The sequence below is a fragment of the Lepisosteus oculatus genome, chromosome 27 (genome assembly GCF_040954835.1).
Source record: "Lepisosteus oculatus isolate fLepOcu1 chromosome 27, fLepOcu1.hap2, whole genome shotgun sequence".
NCBI lineage: Eukaryota > Metazoa > Chordata > Actinopteri > Semionotiformes > Lepisosteidae > Lepisosteus > Lepisosteus oculatus.
In genome coordinates, this window is record NC_090722.1 from 10,369,512 (window position 1) to 10,387,243 (window position 17,732).

Below are 17,732 nucleotides of genomic sequence, written 5' to 3' on the forward strand. Positions count from 1 at the left end.
TGCTGCGTCTGTCTGTCTGTGTGAGTCTACGTGGCTCTGCTGCGTCTGCTTCGTCTGCCTGTGCCTGTCTGCGTGACTCTGCGTGACTCTGCGTGACTCTGCGTGACTCTGCGTGACTCTGCGTGACTCTGCGTGACTCTGCGTGAGGCTGCGTGAGGCTGGGTGTGGCTGACTGCATGTGCCTCACACCCATCACTGAAGGAACTATGAACCCCAACACTGGGTGCGACACTCCTCATTGAGAGAGCGGTGAACCCCAACACTGGGGTATAATACTCCTGGCTGAGGGAGCTGTGCACCCCGACACTGGGTTATTTCACACTATTGACCAGAGTCAAGGAAGAACGACTCGAGACAGGAAGCTGAGGTCAGAAAATTTATTCAACTCAATGTGTCGCACCGTCCCTGGCGCCATGGGGACACTCCCAGCGGGCGGCGCCAGTCTGAGAGGCAATGGTGTCCAGAGTCTTCGCTGGACGCTGGTCTTAGTTGCTGTCCATGGTGCTGGTCAGCCAGCTGGTGAACTGGCAGACCCTGGTGTAGACACCTGGGTGACCCTCCTCAGCACAGCCATACCCCCAGGACACCACACCCTGGAGCTGACCGCTACACACCACTGGACCCCCAGAGTCACCCTGAGAGAGAGAGAGAGGGGTTAATACAGACACACTGACTGGACACTCCAGTACATTAACACTGCACTGAGAGAGAGAGGGGTTAATACAGACACACTGACTGGACACTCCAGTACATTAACACTGCACTGAGAGAGAGAGGGGTTAATACAGACACACTGACTGGACACTCCAGTACATTAACACTGCACTGAGAGAGAGAGGGGTTAATACAGACACACTGACTGGACACTCCAGTACATTAACACTGCACTGAGAGAGAGAGGGGTTAATACAGACACACTGACTGGACACTCCAGTACATTAACACTGCACTGAGAGAGAGGGGTTAATACAGACACACTGACTGGACACTCCAGTACATTAACACTGCCCTGAGAGGACAGGTGGTGTGCTGGGCTGGTCAGTACCTGGCAGGAGTCCTTTCCTCCCTCAATGTATCCGGCACAGAACATGGATGAGGTGATCATGCCAGGGTAGGCGTTGTCACAGTCCTGTTCGGACAGGATGGGGATGTCCAGGCACTGCAGCCTGTCTCCGCTCACTGAGGGAGGGGCAGACAGAGCAGAGAGTGAGGAAGGAGGCTCAGCTCTGAGGCCGAGGCGCTGGGGGCCCCTAGAGGGCGCTTGTGTCACTGCTTCATGGTCAGTGGCTCGCGGGCCGGCCGGCTGCTCACCCGAGCTCATGGTGTTGCCCCAGCCGGACACTCGGCACATGGTGCCCGCGGGGGCGCAGCTGGTGGGGAGGGGCACGGGCTGGATGTCGCTGTCCAGGGTGACGGGGCTCTGCAGCTTGATGAGCATGATGTCGTTGTCGATGGTGTAGGGGTTGTACTTGGGGTGGCGGATGACGCGCGACGAGGAGATGAACTGCTCCGTCCCCTCGGTCACCCTGATGTGGTGCTCCCCCAGGCGCACCTCTATACGGCTGTGGGGGTACAGAGAGAGAGAGAGACAGGAGGGTGATGCCCGCTGACTGAGAACTGCAGAGGACGTCCTGTATCACACTGTTCTCCTGGCACACAGGCCAGAGACCAGAGATCAGAGACCAGAGTCACCAAGTCACACAGAGGCCAGAGACCAGAGTCACACAGAGGCCAGAGACCAGAGACCAGAGTCACCAAGTCACCCAGAGACCAGAGTCACACAGAGGCCAGAGACCAGAGTCACCGAGTCACACAGAGACCAGAGACCAGAGACCAGAGACCAGAGACCAGAGTCACCAAGTCACACAGAGGCCAGAGGCCAGAGACCAAAGATCAGAGTCACCGAGTCACACAGAGACCAGAGACCAGAGACCAGAGTCACCAAGTCACACAGAGGCCAGAGGCCAGAGTCACACAGAGGCCAGAGGCCAAAGATCAGAGTCACCGAGTCACACAGAGACCAGAGACCAGAGACCAGAGTCACCAAGTCACACAGAGGCCAGAGGCCAGAGACCAGAGTCACCGAGTCACACAGAGACCAGAGACCAGAGACCAGAGACCAGAGTCACACAGAGGCCAGAGACCAGAGACCAGAGTCACCGAGTCACACAGAGACCAGAGACCAGAGTCACACAGAGGCCAGAGACCAGAGACCAGAGTCACCGAGTCACACAGAGACCAGAGACCAGAGAGACAGGTACACAGACAGTCAGGTACACTAGACACTCACGATTTGTAGCAGTGTGCAGCCGACACCACCCACTGTGCATTGACCAGGGAGCCCCCACAGAAGTGATACCCAGCGTTCAGAGACACCTGCCAGGGCTGGGAGTGGGGCTGACACTCGTACCCCCCAACAATCTTATCATCGTCCAGGGCAGCTACAACACAGAGAGAGAGGGGTTCATACAGACACACTGACTGGACACTCCAGTACATGAACACTGCACTGAGAGAGAGGGGTTAATACAGACACACTGACTGGACACTCCAGTACATTAACACTGCACTGAGAGAGAGGGGTTAATACAGACACACTGACTGGACACTCCAGTACATTAACACTGCACTGAGAGAGGGAGGGGTTAATACAGACACACTGGCTGGACACTCCAGTACATTAACACTGCACTGAGAGAGAGGGGTTAATACAGACACACTGACTGGACACTCCAGTACATTAACACTGCACTGAGAGAGAGAGGGGTTAATACAGACACACTGACTGGACACTCCAGTACATTAACACTGCACTGAGAGAGAGAGGGGTTAATACAGACACACTGACTGGACACTCCAGTACATTAACACTGCACTGAGAGAGAGAGGGGTTCATACAGACACACTGACTGGACACTCCAGTACATTAACACTGCACTGAGAGAGAGAGGGGTTAATACAGACACACTGACTGGACACTCCAGTACATTAACACTGCACTGAGAGAGAGAGGCGTTAATACAGAAACACTGACTGGACACTCCAGTACATTAACACTGCACAGAGAGAGAGAGGGGTTCATACAGACACACTGACTGGACACTCCAGTACATGAACACTGCACTGAGAGAGAGAGGGGTTAATACAGACACACTGACTGGACACTCCAGTACATTAACACTGCACTGAGAGAGAGAGGGGTTAATACAGACACACTGACTGGACACTCCAGTACATTAACACTGCACTGAGAGAGAGAGGGGTTCATACAGACACACTGACTGGACACTCCAGTACATGAACAGATTAATTAGTTTAAATCGTTATGACACTCTCTACGTTAGTGCTGGTCCAACTCACCCACAGCTCCCAGAAGAAGGATGAAAACCAGACACCTCATGGCTGCTCGCAATCACAGTCCTGTTGGATGAGAGTCTCTCCTGGAACCCGGGGCTTTTATCCGCACGGCCTGCGGACCCCTCCCCCCTCGCGGGCCTCTGATTGGCCCTGCGGTGGGAAGGGGGCAGCTGCATCCCTCTCTCTCTCAGCTGGGCCTCAAGGCCCCTGTGTTTTTTTCGGAACGTGGCGTCAGACTTGATAAAGTGTCTCCGGGCCCCTGGGTTCACTCGAGTTCACCTTCCCGCACACCCGGGCCGGGCTGCACCATCAGGGACCCAACAACTGACAGACCTGGAATCAATTAAAGACACTTGGAATTCAGGAAATGATGCGCTTGACTGGACCCTGGCCTGCTCTGCAGGGCTGGGCCTGGTCAGGACTGAGGACAGAGAGCTCTGGGGAACACCAGGCTGCTGCTGTCAGCGGCGCGGGGGGACCAGCAGGGGGCGCTCTCTTCCCTCTGGTCCAGAATACACACACTGTGCTGCAGGAGCTGTTAAACTGGGGTCCTGAGAATGGGGCCATTACAGGTCCCAGGACACTGGTCCTGAGAGTGGGGGTGTCAAACCCAGAGTCCTGACTGAACCCCACTCTGGGCTGGGCAGGCTGTCCTCCCTACAGTTCTGCCTTAATCCACCTGGTGCTGCAGTTTGTCTCTCCTCCCCCTGATCTGTGTGCAGTGGGGCAGCTGGTGCAGAACGACCCCTGTGTGTCTCCCAGCTGGGGCCGCTGGTACAGAACGACCCCTGTGTGTCTCCCAGCTGGGGCCGCTGGTGCAGAACGACCCCTGTGTGTCTCCCAGCTGGGGCTGCTGGTGCAGAACGACCCCTGTGTGTCTCCCAGCTGGGGCTGCAGGTGCAGAACGACCCCTGTGTGTCTCCCAGCTGGGGCCTCTGGTGCAGAATGACCCCTGTGTGTCTCCCAGCTGGGGCTGCTGGTGCAGAATGACCCGTGTGTGTCTCCCAGGTGGGACTGCTGGTGCAGAATGATCCCTGTGTGTCTCCAAGGTGGAGCTGCTCCTCAGCAGGGTCCTCTTATGTATGTGAAGTGATTTATGGGAAGCGCTGTATACAGTAAATGCAAGGAATTCTTCTTGTTAATCATGAGATTTTTTTTGCCATCAAGTTTCATAATCCAGATCCCATGTGCCCCACAGGGGCGATGAAGTGCCCGGCACCAGTGTGGGTCTAAGCAGGACTGGGGGGCGAATGGTGAACCGTGGGGGAGGGGGATGCCTCACTTCTTGCAGCGATGATCCATGTAGCCCTGTCCCCCAGACACTTGGGAGCCCCAAAATCACTCTCCTGCGAAGGGACACCCCACACTCAGACTGCCCCCCTCCCCGTGCCCACAGAGGACCGGACAGGACTCTCCAGCTGTGTGACCGCCCAGCTCTCCATCCCTTCCTTAAAGCCCAGATCAATAATCGATAATCGGGAATGACTGGCGTGCTCACCAAGGGAGAACATCCTCCCCTTCGTCTCTGGACTGTGGGAGGAAACCCAGGGGGCCATGCAAGCTCCACACACAAGGATCACCAGGCCTGGAATAGAAGACGGGCCTGTCTGTGGGAACGTGCAGGGTGTTACCTGGGGGCAGTTAATGAATAATTACCCTCAGGCTAATCTCAAGGCCCCTGGGCTGAACAGGGTGCTGCGGGGGGGCGTGTCTGAAGGAGGGGGGGTCAGTGTGTGCTCCATATAATTGCCAGGGAATCCCGACTCCGGCCTCATCGCTGATCTGCATCCACAGGGAATCATGAGGACTCTGGCTCTCCTCCTGCTGGCCGGCATCGCTGGTGAGTAACGAACCACGAATTCACTGAGAAGGGGTTAAAGAGGGACACTAGAAAATAATATTAACATCTGTGATGTATATATATATGATATATCTTTGTAGAGAATTTTCCTCTCTCTCAGTGCAGTGTTAATGTACTGGAGTGTCCAGTCAGTGTGTTTGTATTAACCCCTCTCTCTCTCAGTGCAGTGTTAATGTACTGGAGTGTCCAGTCAGTGTGTCTGTATTAACCCCTCTCTCTCTCAGTGCAGTGTTAATGTACTGGAGTGTCCAGTCAGTGTGTCTGTATTAACCCCACTCTCTCTCAGTGCAGTGTTAATGTACTGGAGTGTCCAGTCAGTGTGTCTGTATTAACCCCTCTCTCTCTCAGTCCAGTGTTCATGTACTGGAGTGTCCAGTCAGTGTGTCTGTATTAACCCCTCTCTCTCAGTGCAGTGTTAATGTACTGGAGTGTCCAGTCAGTGTGTCTGTATTAACCCCACTCTCTCTCAGTGCAGTGTTAATGTACTGGAGTGTCCAGTCAGTGTGTCTGTATTAACCCCTCTCTCTCTCAGTCCAGTGTTCATGTACTGGAGTGTCCAGTCAGTGTGTGTATTAACCCCTCTCTCTCAGTGCAGTGTTAATGTACTGGAGTGTCCAGTCAGTGTGTCTGTATTAACCCCTCTCTCTCAGTGCAGTGTTAATGTACTGGAGTGTCCAGTCAGTGTGTCTGTATGAACCCCTCTCTCTCTGTGTTGTAGCTGCCCTGGACGATGATAAGATTGTTGGGGGGTACGAGTGTCAGCCCCACTCCCAGCCCTGGCAGGTGTCTCTGAACGCTGGGTATCACTTCTGTGGGGGCTCCCTGGTCAATGCACAGTGGGTGGTGTCGGCTGCACACTGCTACAAATCGTGAGTGTCTAGTGTACCTGACTGTCTGTGTACCTGTCTCTCTGGTCTCTGGTCTCTGTGTGACTCGGTGACTCTGGTCTCTGGTCTCTGGCCTCTGTGTGACTCTGGTCTCTGGTCTCTGTGTGACTCGGTGACTCTGGTCTCTGGTCTCTGGCCTCTGTGTGACTCTGGTCTCTGGTCTCTGGTCTCTGGTCTCTGTGTGACTCGGTGACTCTGGTCTCTGGCCTCTGGCCTCTGTGTGACTTGGTGACTCTGGTCTCTGGTCTCTGGTCTCTGTGTGACTCGGTGACTCTGATCTTTGGTCTCTGGCCTCTGTGTGACTCTGGTCTCTGGTCTCTGTGTGACTCGGTGACTCTGATCTTTGGTCTCTGGCCTCTGTGTGACTCTGGCCTCTGGTCTCTGTGTGACTCTGGCCTCTGGCCTCTGTGTGACTCGGTGACTCTGATCTTTGGTCTCTGGCCTCTGTGTGACTCTGGCCTCTGGTCTCTGTGTGACTCTGGCCTCTGGCCTCTGTGTGACTTGGTGACTCTGGTCTCTGATCTCTGGTCTCTGGCCTCTGTGTGACTCTGGTCTCTGGGTGACTTGGTGACTCTGGTCTCTGGTCTCTGGCCTCTGTGTGACTCTGGTCTCTGGTCTCTGGCCTCTGTGAGACTCTGATCTCTGGTCTCTGGCCTGTGTGCCAGGAGAACAGTGTGATACAGGACGTCCTCTGCAGTTCTCAGTCAGCGGGCATCACCCTCCTGTCTCTCTCTCTCCCTGTGCCCCCACAGCCGTATAGAGGTGCGCCTGGGGGAGCACCACATCAGGGTGACCGAGGGGACGGAGCAGTTCATCTCCTCGTCGCGCGTCATCCGCCACCCCAAGTACAACCCCTACACCATCGACAACGACATCATGCTCATCAAGCTGCAGAGCCCCGTCACCCTGGGCAGCGACATCCAGCCCGTGCCCCTCCCCACCAGCTGCGCCCCCGCGGGCACCATGTGCCGAGTGTCCGGCTGGGGCAACACCATGAGCTCGGGTGAGCAGCCGGCCGGCCCGCGAGCCACTGACCATGAAGCAGTGACACAAGCGCCCTCTAGGGGCCCCCAGCGCCTCGGCCTCAGGGCTGAGCCTCCTTCCTCACTCTCTGCTCTGTCTGCCCCTCCCTCAGTGAGCGGAGACAGGCTGCAGTGCCTGGACATCCCCATCCTGTCCGAACAGGACTGTGACAACGCCTACCCTGGCATGATCACCTCATCCATGTTCTGTGCCGGATACATTGAGGGAGGAAAGGACTCCTGCCAGGTACTGACCAGCCCAGCACACCACCTGTCCTCTCAGGGCAGTGTTAATGTACTGGAGTGTCCAGTCAGTGTGTCTGTATTAACCCCTCTCTCTCTCAGTGCAGTGTTAATGTACTGGAGTGTCCAGTCAGTGTGTCTGTATTAACCCCTCTCTCTCTCAGTGCAGTGTTAATGTACTGGAGTGTCCAGTCAGTATGTCTGTATTAACCCCTCTCTCTCTCTCAGGGTGACTCTGGGGGTCCAGTGGTGTGTAGCGGTCAGCTCCAGGGTGTGGTGTCCTGGGGGTATGGCTGTGCTGAGGAGGGTCACCCAGGTGTCTACACCAGGGTCTGCCAGTTCACCAGCTGGCTGACCAGCACCATGGCCAGCAACTAAGACCGGCATCCAGCGAAGACTGAACCAGCTGTCCACCACAATCACTATTGCGATCAGGGGGGCTTTTGATATCTGTTCATCCCTCTTCAGTTTGTTTTTCAGCAGAATATAATAAAATAAATCATGAACCAAAATGGAGCCCGCCTGAGTGTATGTCCATAAGCAGGGCACAAACTGAACTCTGCTGTCATATCTTATATCTTAGTGAACTTAATGACAGAACACTGACAGAAATCTTTGTACATGAAACACAGTGCCCATTACAGGGCTGTGTCTTTCCTGAACACTGACTGTAATATTATATACATGAAACACAGTGACTATTACAGGACCGTGTCTTTCCTGAACACTGACAGTACTATTATATACATAAAACACAGTGACTATTACAGGACTGTGTCTTTACTGAACACTGACTGTAATATTTTACAGAGGAAGCACAGTGACTATTACAGGACTGTCTTGACTGAACACTGACTGTAATATTTCATACATGGAACACAGTGGCTACTACTTGAGAGTGAGAGCAGAGTTTATGGTCATGTGCACAAGTGCAATGAAATGCCTATTTGCATGTCTGCTCCTGTACAAAGACATCAAGGAAACAGCAAAATACAAAAACACAGAACAGCGGCAGCAACAACAAGTTAAGTAGCAGACGCCTGAGTGTGAGTCAGACGTGGGGGTAGAGTTCAGGAATCTGACAGCCTGAGGGAAGTGGACCTGTTACGCCGGTATGCAAACTGCAGGGGGTCTAAGCACTCAGGTACCACTGTGTTAATGAGCCCCAACACCAGCCTTTCGAACCATTTCATGATGGTGGGTGTTAATCATTAAAAAGGTGGCAGTATTTTTCTTTGGGACTGGAATAATCATAGTTTTCTTAAAACACAGGGGAACAAAAGATGGTAAAAGCGAAAGGTTAAAAATATCTGTGAAAACCGTGAAAACTGTGACTGTGACTTTACTGAACACAGAGTACAATACTTTTATAAATGAAACACAGTAATTATTAAAATAATTTAATATTTCATACATGGAGCATGGTGGTTAGCGTTTCTGCCTCTGAATACAAGCTCGCTGGGTTACATTCTGATGATGGGCTCCACCTCCCCAAACCTTGTAGGTTCTAACCCCTGTTTGTGTGGGTTTCTTCCAGGTGGTCCAGTTTCCTCCCACAGGAGGAAGGTGCTGGCTTGGGGGCAGATTGGCCCTGGTGTGAGTGTGTGCGTGTCTGTGTGCGTCTGTGTGCTCTGGACTGGCTTTTTTTCCATCCTCCACACATTGCTTGTCAAGATAGACTTCTGCTGGCCTGCAACCCTGAATTAAATACAGTGGTTAGAAAACAGATGAATGGACAGTGATTAATACATAACTGTCTTTACTAAAAACTGACTGTTCATATTTTACACATGAAGCACAGCGACTATTACAGGACTGTCTCTTTACTGAACACTGATTGTAATATTTTAATAATTAAGCGCATTGACTTTTTCAGGACTGTGTCTTTACTGAACACTGACTGTAATATTTTACTCATGAAGCACAGTGACTATTACAGGACTGTGTCTTTACTGAACACTGATTGTAATATTTTAATAATGAAGCGCATTGACTTTTTCAGGACTGTGTCTTTACTGAACACTGACTAATATTTTCCTCATGAAGCACAGGGACTATTACAGGACTATGTCTTTCTTGAACTCAGACTGTAATATTTTAATAATGAAGCACAGTGACTATTACAGGACTGTGTCTTTACTGAACACTGACTGTAATATTTTACACATGAAGCACTGTGACTACTACAGGACTGTCTCTTTACTGAACACTGATTGTAATATTTTAATAATGAAGCACAGTGACTATTACAGGACTGTGTCGTTCCTGAACACTGACTGTAATATTTTCCTCATGAAGCATAGTGACTATTACAGGCCCGTGTCTTTACTGAACACTGACTGTAATGTATAAAACTATTACAGGACTGTATCATTATCTTTATAATTTTTTTAGTATGATTTGTGTTGCATGTTGTAGAACTGGACTTGTCTTGAAGAGTAATGGTTCAGAATTAGCCCAGTTTTATTTTTTTCATTTACACAGAAAACGTTTCTTTTTTTTTTCTTTTTTTTGACATACAAATGAGGCAGGGCAGCAGCTTGGAGGAAGTCTGTTTATTTAGGGTCGCTGACATGATGTCATCCCAAGGCTCCGGGAGACACCAGGGGTCGTGTCCTGGCCAGGGGCCGAGGGGGAGAGGAGGGAGGGAGGCACTGGTGTCACCGTGGGATCTGGTTGCTGTGGTGCCTAGTAGGTGGAGATGATGTCATTGATCCAGGGCAGCAGGGCACAGACCTTGGTGTAGACGCCAGGGTGGTTGGGCTCAGCACAGCCGTACCCCCAGGACACGATGCCCTGAAGCTGCCGGTTACACACCAGCGGCCCACCGGAGTCCCCCTGCCAGAGTCCAATTCAGGCCCGTTAGAGTGGAGAACAACATCTGAACACACAAGTGCGTGTAAAACGGAGAACAGGAGGCACAGGAGCTGTGGGAGTATGAAACACACTGCCCCACCATGTTGTAGGAGTCTCTCAAAAACCGCCAGAATGAGATCCTGGGCTCAACTAACTCCTTACAACCCGATGGACAGAGCCTTTCAGAGAGACAGAGAGGGTAGCACAGCCTCCTTCACCCCCCACAGCTGGCCACTGACTCACCTGGCAAGCGTCCTTGCCACCCTCCAGGTACCCGGCGCACAGCATGGTGCTGGTGATCATGCCAGGATAGGAGTTGTCACAGTCTCGCTGGCTCAGGACGGGCACGTCCACACACTGCAAGTTGAAGGGGTTGAAGACTGGAGCGAGAGGAGAGAGAGGAGAGAGGAGGTGACGAGGGAGAGGAGGAGAGATGAAGGAGAGGAGAAAGAGGAGAGAGAGGAAGAAGAGTGGAGAGAGGAGAAGAGGAGAGAGAGGAAGGAGAGGAGGAGGAGAGGAGCAGAGGAGAGAGATTAGAGAGAGGAAGGGGAGCAGGAGAGCAGGAGAGGAGGAGAGGGGTTCATGAGGAGGAGAGGAGCAGAGGAGAGAGATTAGAGAGAGGAAGGGGAGCAGGAGAGCAGGAGAGGAGGAGAGGGGTTCATGAGGAGGAGAGGAGCAGAGGAGAGAGATTAGAGAGAGGAAGGGGAGCAGGAGAGCAGGAGAGGAGGAGAGGGGTTCATGAGGAGGAGAGGAGCAGAGGAGAGAGATTAGAGAGAGGAAGGGGAGCAGGAGAGCGGGAGAGGAGGAGAGGGGTTCATGAGGAGGAGAGGAGCAGAGGAGAGAGATTAGAGAGAGGAAGGGGAGCAGGAGAGCGGGAGAGGAGGAGAGGGGTTCATGAGGAGGAGAGGAGCAGAGGAGAGAGATTAGAGAGAGGAAGGGGAGCAGGAGAGCAGGAGAGGAGGAGAGGGGTTCATGCACTCTACTGCACACATTGCTGTCTCAGGCTGCCCGCCCCACCACTCCCTCTCGCCCCTGTGCCATCCTCCTAGCGCGGGTCCTGTTCAGCTACTCCCCGCCAGTCCCAGTTTCTGTGCAGAGCCTGTGGGACTCGAGGGACCCCGGACAGACCCCGCGAGGGCCATCACCGCCAGGCGCGCAGTAAGGAGGGCACACTCGTACCTCCGTCCGTGGCGATGTTGCCCCAGCCGGACACGACGCACCAGTCCTCCGGGGCGGGGCAGGCGGAGGGCAGGGCGACAGGGCTGACGTAGGCGTTGATGGAGACGCGCTGAGTCAGCTTCAGCAGCATGATGTCGTGGTCCATGGTCTGGTAGTCGTAGCTCTGGTGCCAGTAGATGCTCTGCACTGACATGTACTGCTCTGTGCCCTCGTACTCCCAGATGTGGTGATCTCCCAGTATGACCATCTGGGAATAGGGACTACAGGCAGAGAGACACTCACTGTACATTAACACTGCACTGAGAGAGAGAGGGGTTAATACAGACACACTGACTGGACACTCCAGTACATTAACACTGCACTGAGAGAGAGGGGTTAATACAGACACACTGACTGGACACTCCAGTACATTAACACTGCACTGAGAGAGAGAGGGGTTCATACAGACACACTGACTGGACACTCCAGTACATTAACACTGCACTGAGAGAGAGAGGGGTTAATACAGACACACTGACTGGACACTCCAGTACATTAACACTGCACTGAGAGACAGAGGGGTTAATACAGACACACTGACTGGACACTCCAGTACATTAACACTGCACTGAGAGAGAGGGGTTAATACAGACACACTGACTGGACACTCCAGTACATTAACACTGCACTGAGAGAGAGAGGGGTTCATACAGACACACTGACTGGACACTCCAGTACATTAACACTGCACTGAGAGAGAGAGAGGGGTTAATACAGACACACTGACTGGAGTCTCTAGTGCTGTCAGAGCATTCCAAGCTCACTCATCAGTGCTTGTTCAGTGCCTCACTTACACAATCCCAGCACACTCCTGCACATATCCATGGAAAATCAATATTCTGACACTGGTACTATTCCAGTTATCCTAACACACTCTATGGAAGGATCCTAGTTATTCCCAGCTCATTCCCTGGTGCGATCCCAGCACACTCACTTGAGCCAGCAGTGGGCAGCAGAGATCACCCACTGGTCATTGATGAGGGAGCCCCCACAGAAGTGGTACCCCGCATTCAGAGAGGCCTGCCAGGGCTGGGAGTGTGGCCGGCACTCATATCCTCCGATGATCTTGTCATCCTCCACTGGAGCCGCAGCTGGAGTCAGGAGAGAGTGGGACAGACCTCAAGAAGTGTGAGAATCACACCGTCTACCTGCTGCTGTCTGGCACTGGCCTCCTGAACGTCTGTGCATCACCTGCTCCTGCTTCTGTCTGACTCTCTGAGATCGGTGTGTGTCTGACTCTCTGAGATCTGTGTCTGTCTGAGATCTATGTCTGTCTATCAAACATCAGTGTCTGTCTGTCTCTGTGTTTCTGTGAGAGCCTGTCTGTCTCTGTGTGTCTGTGAGAGCCTGTCTGTCTCTGTGTGTCTGTGAGAGCCTGTCTGTCTCTGTGTTTCTGTGAGAGCCTGTCTGTCTCTATGTGTCTGTGAGGTCCTGTCTCTGTGTGTCTGTGAGAGCCTGTCTGTCTCTGTGTGTCTGTGAGAGTCTGTCTCTCTGTGTCTGTAAGGTCCTGTCTCTGTGTGTTTGTGAGAGCCTGTCTGTCTCTGTGTGTCTGTGAGAACCTGTCTGTCTCTGTGTGTCTGTGAGAGTCTGTCTCTGTGTGTCTGTGAGAACCTGTCTGTCTCTGTGTGTCTGTGAGAACCTGTCTCTGTGTGTCTGTGAGAGCCTGTCTGTCTCTGTGTGTCTGTGAGAGTCTGTCTGTCTCTGTGTGTCTGTGAGAGTCTGGTTCTTTGTGTCATTACCTGTGACTCCCAGGAGCACCAACACGAGGAAGGAGATCATACTGCCAACACTAAATCTTCAGCCCGACTGTAAGAGGGGCTTGACCAGCCTGTGCTTTATAGTCCTCAGAGGGGCTCTGCGCACCCCTGCTTACCGACACGCAGCGCTGTGGCGCAATCACCCACCCAGGAACAGGGCCCTGCGCTCCTGCAGCAGCTGGGACACTCCCAGCCTTGTGGAGACACGCAGACAGCACCTGGCACAGCTGGCACCACACCTCTGCTAACCTGCACTGGGACAGGGGGCGGTTCTGTCTTCACTTACTGTGTCTGCCGTGCCACTCCGCAGTAATACTGGTAATACAGCCCAGGCAGAGAAGGGGAAAAGCACAGTACAGTGCAGTAAATCACAGTGAGATCAGGGTAAAAGCACAGTACAGGGCAGTAAAGCCCAGTGAGATCAGAGTAAAAGCACAGTACAGTGCAGTAAAGCCCAGTGAGATCAGGGTAAGAGCACAGTGCAGTGCAGTAAAGCCCAGTGAGATCAGAGTAAAAGCACAGTACAGGGCAGTAAAGCCCAGTGAGATCAGAGTAAAAGCACAGTACAGTGCAGTAAAGCCCAGTGAGATCAGGGTAAGAGCACAGTGCAGTGCAGTAAAGCCCAGTGAGATCAGGGTAAGAGCACAGTGCAGTGCAGTAAAGCCCAGTGAGATCAGGGTAAGAGCACAGTGCAGTGCAGTAAAGCCCAGTGAGATCAGGGTAAGAGCACAGTGCAGTGCAGTAAAGCCCAGTGAGATCAGGGTAAGAGCACAGTGCAGTGCAGTAAAGCCCAGTGAGTGCAGGTTTGGGCACAGAGAGGCTGGTACAGTAACTCATGACACCAGCTGTGGGTGAAACCATGACAGCACGGTCAGCTCAGGGTTCAGGTGACCCCAGGAAGACTCTTGAGACAATACTGGGCTGACTCTGATCTGGCCCTGATCTTATCCTGAGTTTGCCCTGGCTGACCCTTGTGTGACCCCGATCTGGCCCTAGTCTGACCTCGATCTCCCCTGGGCTGATCTTACACTGGCTGTCAGATGGCCCTGCGCTGGCCCTGGGCTGACCCTGAGCTGTGTGAGACTGCCATGTGGCTCAGCCTGCCCATGACCTACCCTGGTCTGGGGACTTTTCTCTTTTCTTCATAAACAACTTCAGCTCCGACAGTCAGGTCCTGCGCTTGTTTAAGAAGAGAAAGTGCGATTGTGTAGGTTATCCATTAACCAGGGAGAGGGGAGAGGGGTATAAAAGACAGGCACAGGTCTTCTGCCTCCCGAATCACACCGCCCACACCTGCTGGACATGATGAGAGACCTGGTTCTGCTACTGTTCTTCGGAGCTGCTGGTAAAAAGAGAGGAGCTGCAGCAGCTGTTACTGTTGCTGATACTCTTATTACTACTGTTATTACTACTGCTGCTGTTATTACTACTGATATTACTGATAGTGTTACTGCTGCTGATACTCTTATTACTACTGTTATTACTACTGCTGCTGTTATTACTACTGATATTACTGATACTGTTACTGCTGCTGCTGCTCTTGTTACTGATACTGTTACTGCTGATCATACTCTTATTACTACTGTTATTACTACCGCTGCTGTTATTACTACTGATATTACTGATACTGTTACTGCTGCTGCTACGCTCATTACTGCTGTTATTACTACTGCTGATGTTATTACTCCTAATATTACTGATACTGTTTCTGCTGCTGATACTCTTATTACTGACACTGTTACTGCTGCTGGTACTGTTATTACTGCTGCTGATGTTATGACTCCTGATATTACTGGTACAGTTGCTGCTGCTAGTTTGTCCAGTCCCACATGTTGAGAAAAGGCGTGTCCTGACGGACTGTGGGTCTCTTACAGTGGCCGTCCCCATGGAGGACGGGAGGATCATTGGGGGACAGGAGTGCACCCCGAACTCCAAGCCCTGGATGGCCTCCCTCAACTACGGCTATCACTTCTGCGGGGGTGTCCTCATCAACGACCAGTGGGTGCTCTCCGTCGCCCACTGCTGGTACAAGTGAGTAACGCCCTCGTGCCTGTACCGCGGAGGAGAGGCTGGCGGGTCTGGTGCACTGTGTACACGGGCTCTCCTCTCCTCTCCCCACTCGCAGCCCCTACTACATGCAGGTGATTCTGGGAGAACACAACGTGCGCAGGTTCGAGGGCACGGAGCAGCTGATGAAGACCAACACCATCGTGTGGCACCCCTCCTACGACTACCAGACCCTGGACCACGACATCATGATGATCAAGCTCTTCCACCCGGCCCGGCTCACCGGCGCCGTGCGGCCCATCAGCCTGCCCTCAGGCTGCCCCAGAGCGGGGCAGAGTTGTGTGGTGTCAGGCTGGGGCAGCATGCAGACGGACGGAGGTGAGGAGGGGGGGTCAGGTCTTAACTCCTCTGTGTCTCCCCCTCTCCTCCTGTCCTCCTCTGACTCTCTCTCCTCTCTACTCTCACTCTCCTCTCTCATCTTTTTCTTATTTCTCTCCCTCTCTGCTCTTGAAATTCTCTGCTCTTTTCTCTTTCTCCTCTCTCTCCTCTCTTACTCTCCTGTCTCTCTCTCCTCTCTCACTCTCCTGTCTTTCTCTCCTCTCTCACTCTCCTGTCTTTCTCTCTCCTCTCTCTCCTCTCTTACTCTCCTGTCTCTCTCTCCTCTCTTACTCTCCTGTCTCTCTCCTCTCTCTCCTCTCTCACTCTCCTGTCTCTCTCTCTCCTCTCTCTCCTCTCTCACTCTCCTGTCTCTCTCTCCTCTCTCTCCTCTCTCACTCTCCTGTCTTTCTCTCTCCTCTCTCTCCTCTCTCACTCTCCTGTCTCTCTCTCCTCTCTCTCCCCAAGCGAATGGTGCCACTGTCCTGCAGTGTCTGGAGGTTCCTGTCCTCAGCCAGGCCCAGTGTGAGACAGCCTATCCTGGGATGATCACCAGCACCATGATGTGCGCTGGCTACCTGGAAGGAGGGAGAGACGCCTGCAATGTGTGTACCGCCACACCGCTCACTGTACACTCTTGCCCCCGCCCCCCAGGGGGCAGCGCTGAGCAAGTCTCAGTTCTCACGTTTCTGAGCCTGTATTCATTGCACCCTTAGATTTCCATAACAATCAAAACGTCGTTCAGCAGGTCTGACGTCGACGTCGTTTATTAAACGGGCGCTTCCTGTTCTGTGGCCGTGACTCTGAAAGGTCCGGATCTGTGCTGGAACTGGGCCAGCACCATGCTCCTCCCTGGCCCAGTTTCTGCTGGAGCCCCTGTCCTGCCAGACCCCTGCCAGCAGGAGGCGCTGTCAGCCGCTGAATCAGCAGCCCGGCCTCTCTGTGTGTCCCCGCAGGGCGACTCCGGCAGCCCCCTGGTGTGCGGAGGAGAGCTGCAGGGCCTGGTGTCCTGGGGTCAGGGCTGTGCTCAACCCGGCTACCCTGGCGTCTACACCAAGATCTGCAGCCTGCTGTCCTGGATCACCAGCACCATGGCTGCCAACTGAGCCCACCTCTCTCCCTCTCTCCTCTTCCCTATCTCCCTCTCTCCCCTCTCTCCCCTCTCTCCCCTATCTCCTCTCTCCCCTCTCTCTCCACTCTCTCCACTCTCCCTATCTCCTATCTCTTTCCTCTCCCCCTCCTCCCCTCTCTCCCCTATCTCCTCTCTCTCCTCTCTCTCCTCTTCCCTATCTCCCTCACTACCCTCTCTCCTCTTCCCTCCCTCTCTCCCCTCTCTCCCCTCTCTCCCCTCTCTTCCTATCTCCTCTCTCTCCTCTCTCTCTCCCCTCTCTCTCCTTGAGCTAGACAAAGGAAGGAAAGCTACAGTGACTTCCTTGGCTGGGGAAATGACTGAAGGAACAATAAAGCTCTTTAATGAAGTCCCTCTGCATGTTGTCCTGTTTCTGACACTGACACCTGAAACGCCAGTGGGCGGGGATCGGTCTCTGCTCCGCCCACACGAGCCCCAGGGGAGGGGCAGGCAGCCCCTTCGAGCCGTCTGGTTGGCTGGTCAGGCAGACAAAAGCAGATGCAGGCCTTGCTGTCATTGGTCGGGCAGTCCATCTGTCATCCACCTAAACCCGAACCTTGTTCAAGGGCACAGACGCCTCGCAGTTGCCTCGGCTTTGCGCCTGTGAGTGTGTGCCCGTGTGTCTGAGGGTAATACCCCGACTCCCGCAGTGCAGCTCTGCGCGTGCTTTCCCTGTTCTTTCTCATGGGACACTGGCAGCTGCTGTGGATATACAGTAGGGCAATTTCTGTCACCACGGAGCAGGGAAGGGCTCGTTCCAGGCCGGAAGGTAAAGAGAGTCTGAGGAAGCTCCACAGCCGAAACATTGTGCTTGTTTTCTTTATAAACGCCACCTAGAGGTCAGGGGCCAGAGGTCAGAGAGCAGGACTCGGGATAAGGGACCAGGGTCTCGATCCCGGTGTCAGCACTAGAGGTTCAGTGTTGAGTATAGGGCCGAGGTGAGCCGCAGGGGTTACAGTTCAGGAGAGGAGTCAGAGTTCAGAGTTAGGTGGTCAGAGGTCAAGGGTCAGGACCGGTGTT

At 53.4% G+C, this 17,732-nt stretch overlaps 4 protein-coding genes across 4 annotated transcripts; 2 read left to right on the plus strand and 2 right to left on the minus strand.

Moving 5' to 3' along the window:
* Positions 1 to 363: 363 nt before the first annotated feature.
* LOC138225365 (trypsin-1-like) lies at positions 364 to 3,423 on the minus strand. Its single transcript, XM_069185382.1, has 5 exons — positions 3,361 to 3,423; positions 2,291 to 2,441; positions 1,312 to 1,562; positions 1,046 to 1,179; positions 364 to 635 (listed from the first exon to the last, which is right to left on the minus strand). The coding sequence occupies exons 1-5, from the start codon at positions 3,398 to 3,400 to the stop codon at positions 486 to 488; spliced, it is 726 nt and encodes a 241-aa protein (XP_069041483.1). The 5' UTR covers positions 3,401 to 3,423; the 3' UTR covers positions 364 to 485.
* A 1,674-nt stretch (positions 3,424 to 5,097) lies between these two features.
* On the plus strand, positions 5,098 to 7,876 carry LOC102689844 (trypsin-2-like). The gene is made up of 5 exons (XM_069185381.1): positions 5,098 to 5,197; positions 5,937 to 6,087; positions 6,858 to 7,108; positions 7,241 to 7,374; positions 7,599 to 7,876. The coding sequence occupies exons 1-5, from the start codon at positions 5,158 to 5,160 to the stop codon at positions 7,746 to 7,748; spliced, it is 726 nt and encodes a 241-aa protein (XP_069041482.1). The 5' UTR covers positions 5,098 to 5,157; the 3' UTR covers positions 7,749 to 7,876.
* A 1,954-nt stretch (positions 7,877 to 9,830) lies between these two features.
* On the minus strand, positions 9,831 to 13,263 carry LOC138225364 (serine protease 1-like). The gene is made up of 5 exons (XM_069185376.1): positions 13,184 to 13,263; positions 12,379 to 12,535; positions 11,406 to 11,665; positions 10,470 to 10,606; positions 9,831 to 10,208 (listed from the first exon to the last, which is right to left on the minus strand). The coding sequence occupies exons 1-5, from the start codon at positions 13,221 to 13,223 to the stop codon at positions 10,059 to 10,061; spliced, it is 744 nt and encodes a 247-aa protein (XP_069041477.1). The 5' UTR covers positions 13,224 to 13,263; the 3' UTR covers positions 9,831 to 10,058.
* A 1,226-nt stretch (positions 13,264 to 14,489) lies between these two features.
* Positions 14,490 to 17,059, plus strand: LOC138225363 (trypsin-like). Its single transcript, XM_069185375.1, has 5 exons — positions 14,490 to 14,546; positions 15,076 to 15,232; positions 15,327 to 15,586; positions 16,052 to 16,188; positions 16,540 to 17,059. Exons 1-5 carry the CDS (start codon positions 14,504 to 14,506, stop codon positions 16,687 to 16,689), a joined length of 747 nt encoding a protein of 248 aa, XP_069041476.1. The 5' UTR covers positions 14,490 to 14,503; the 3' UTR covers positions 16,690 to 17,059.
* Positions 17,060 to 17,732: the final 673 nt, after the last annotated feature.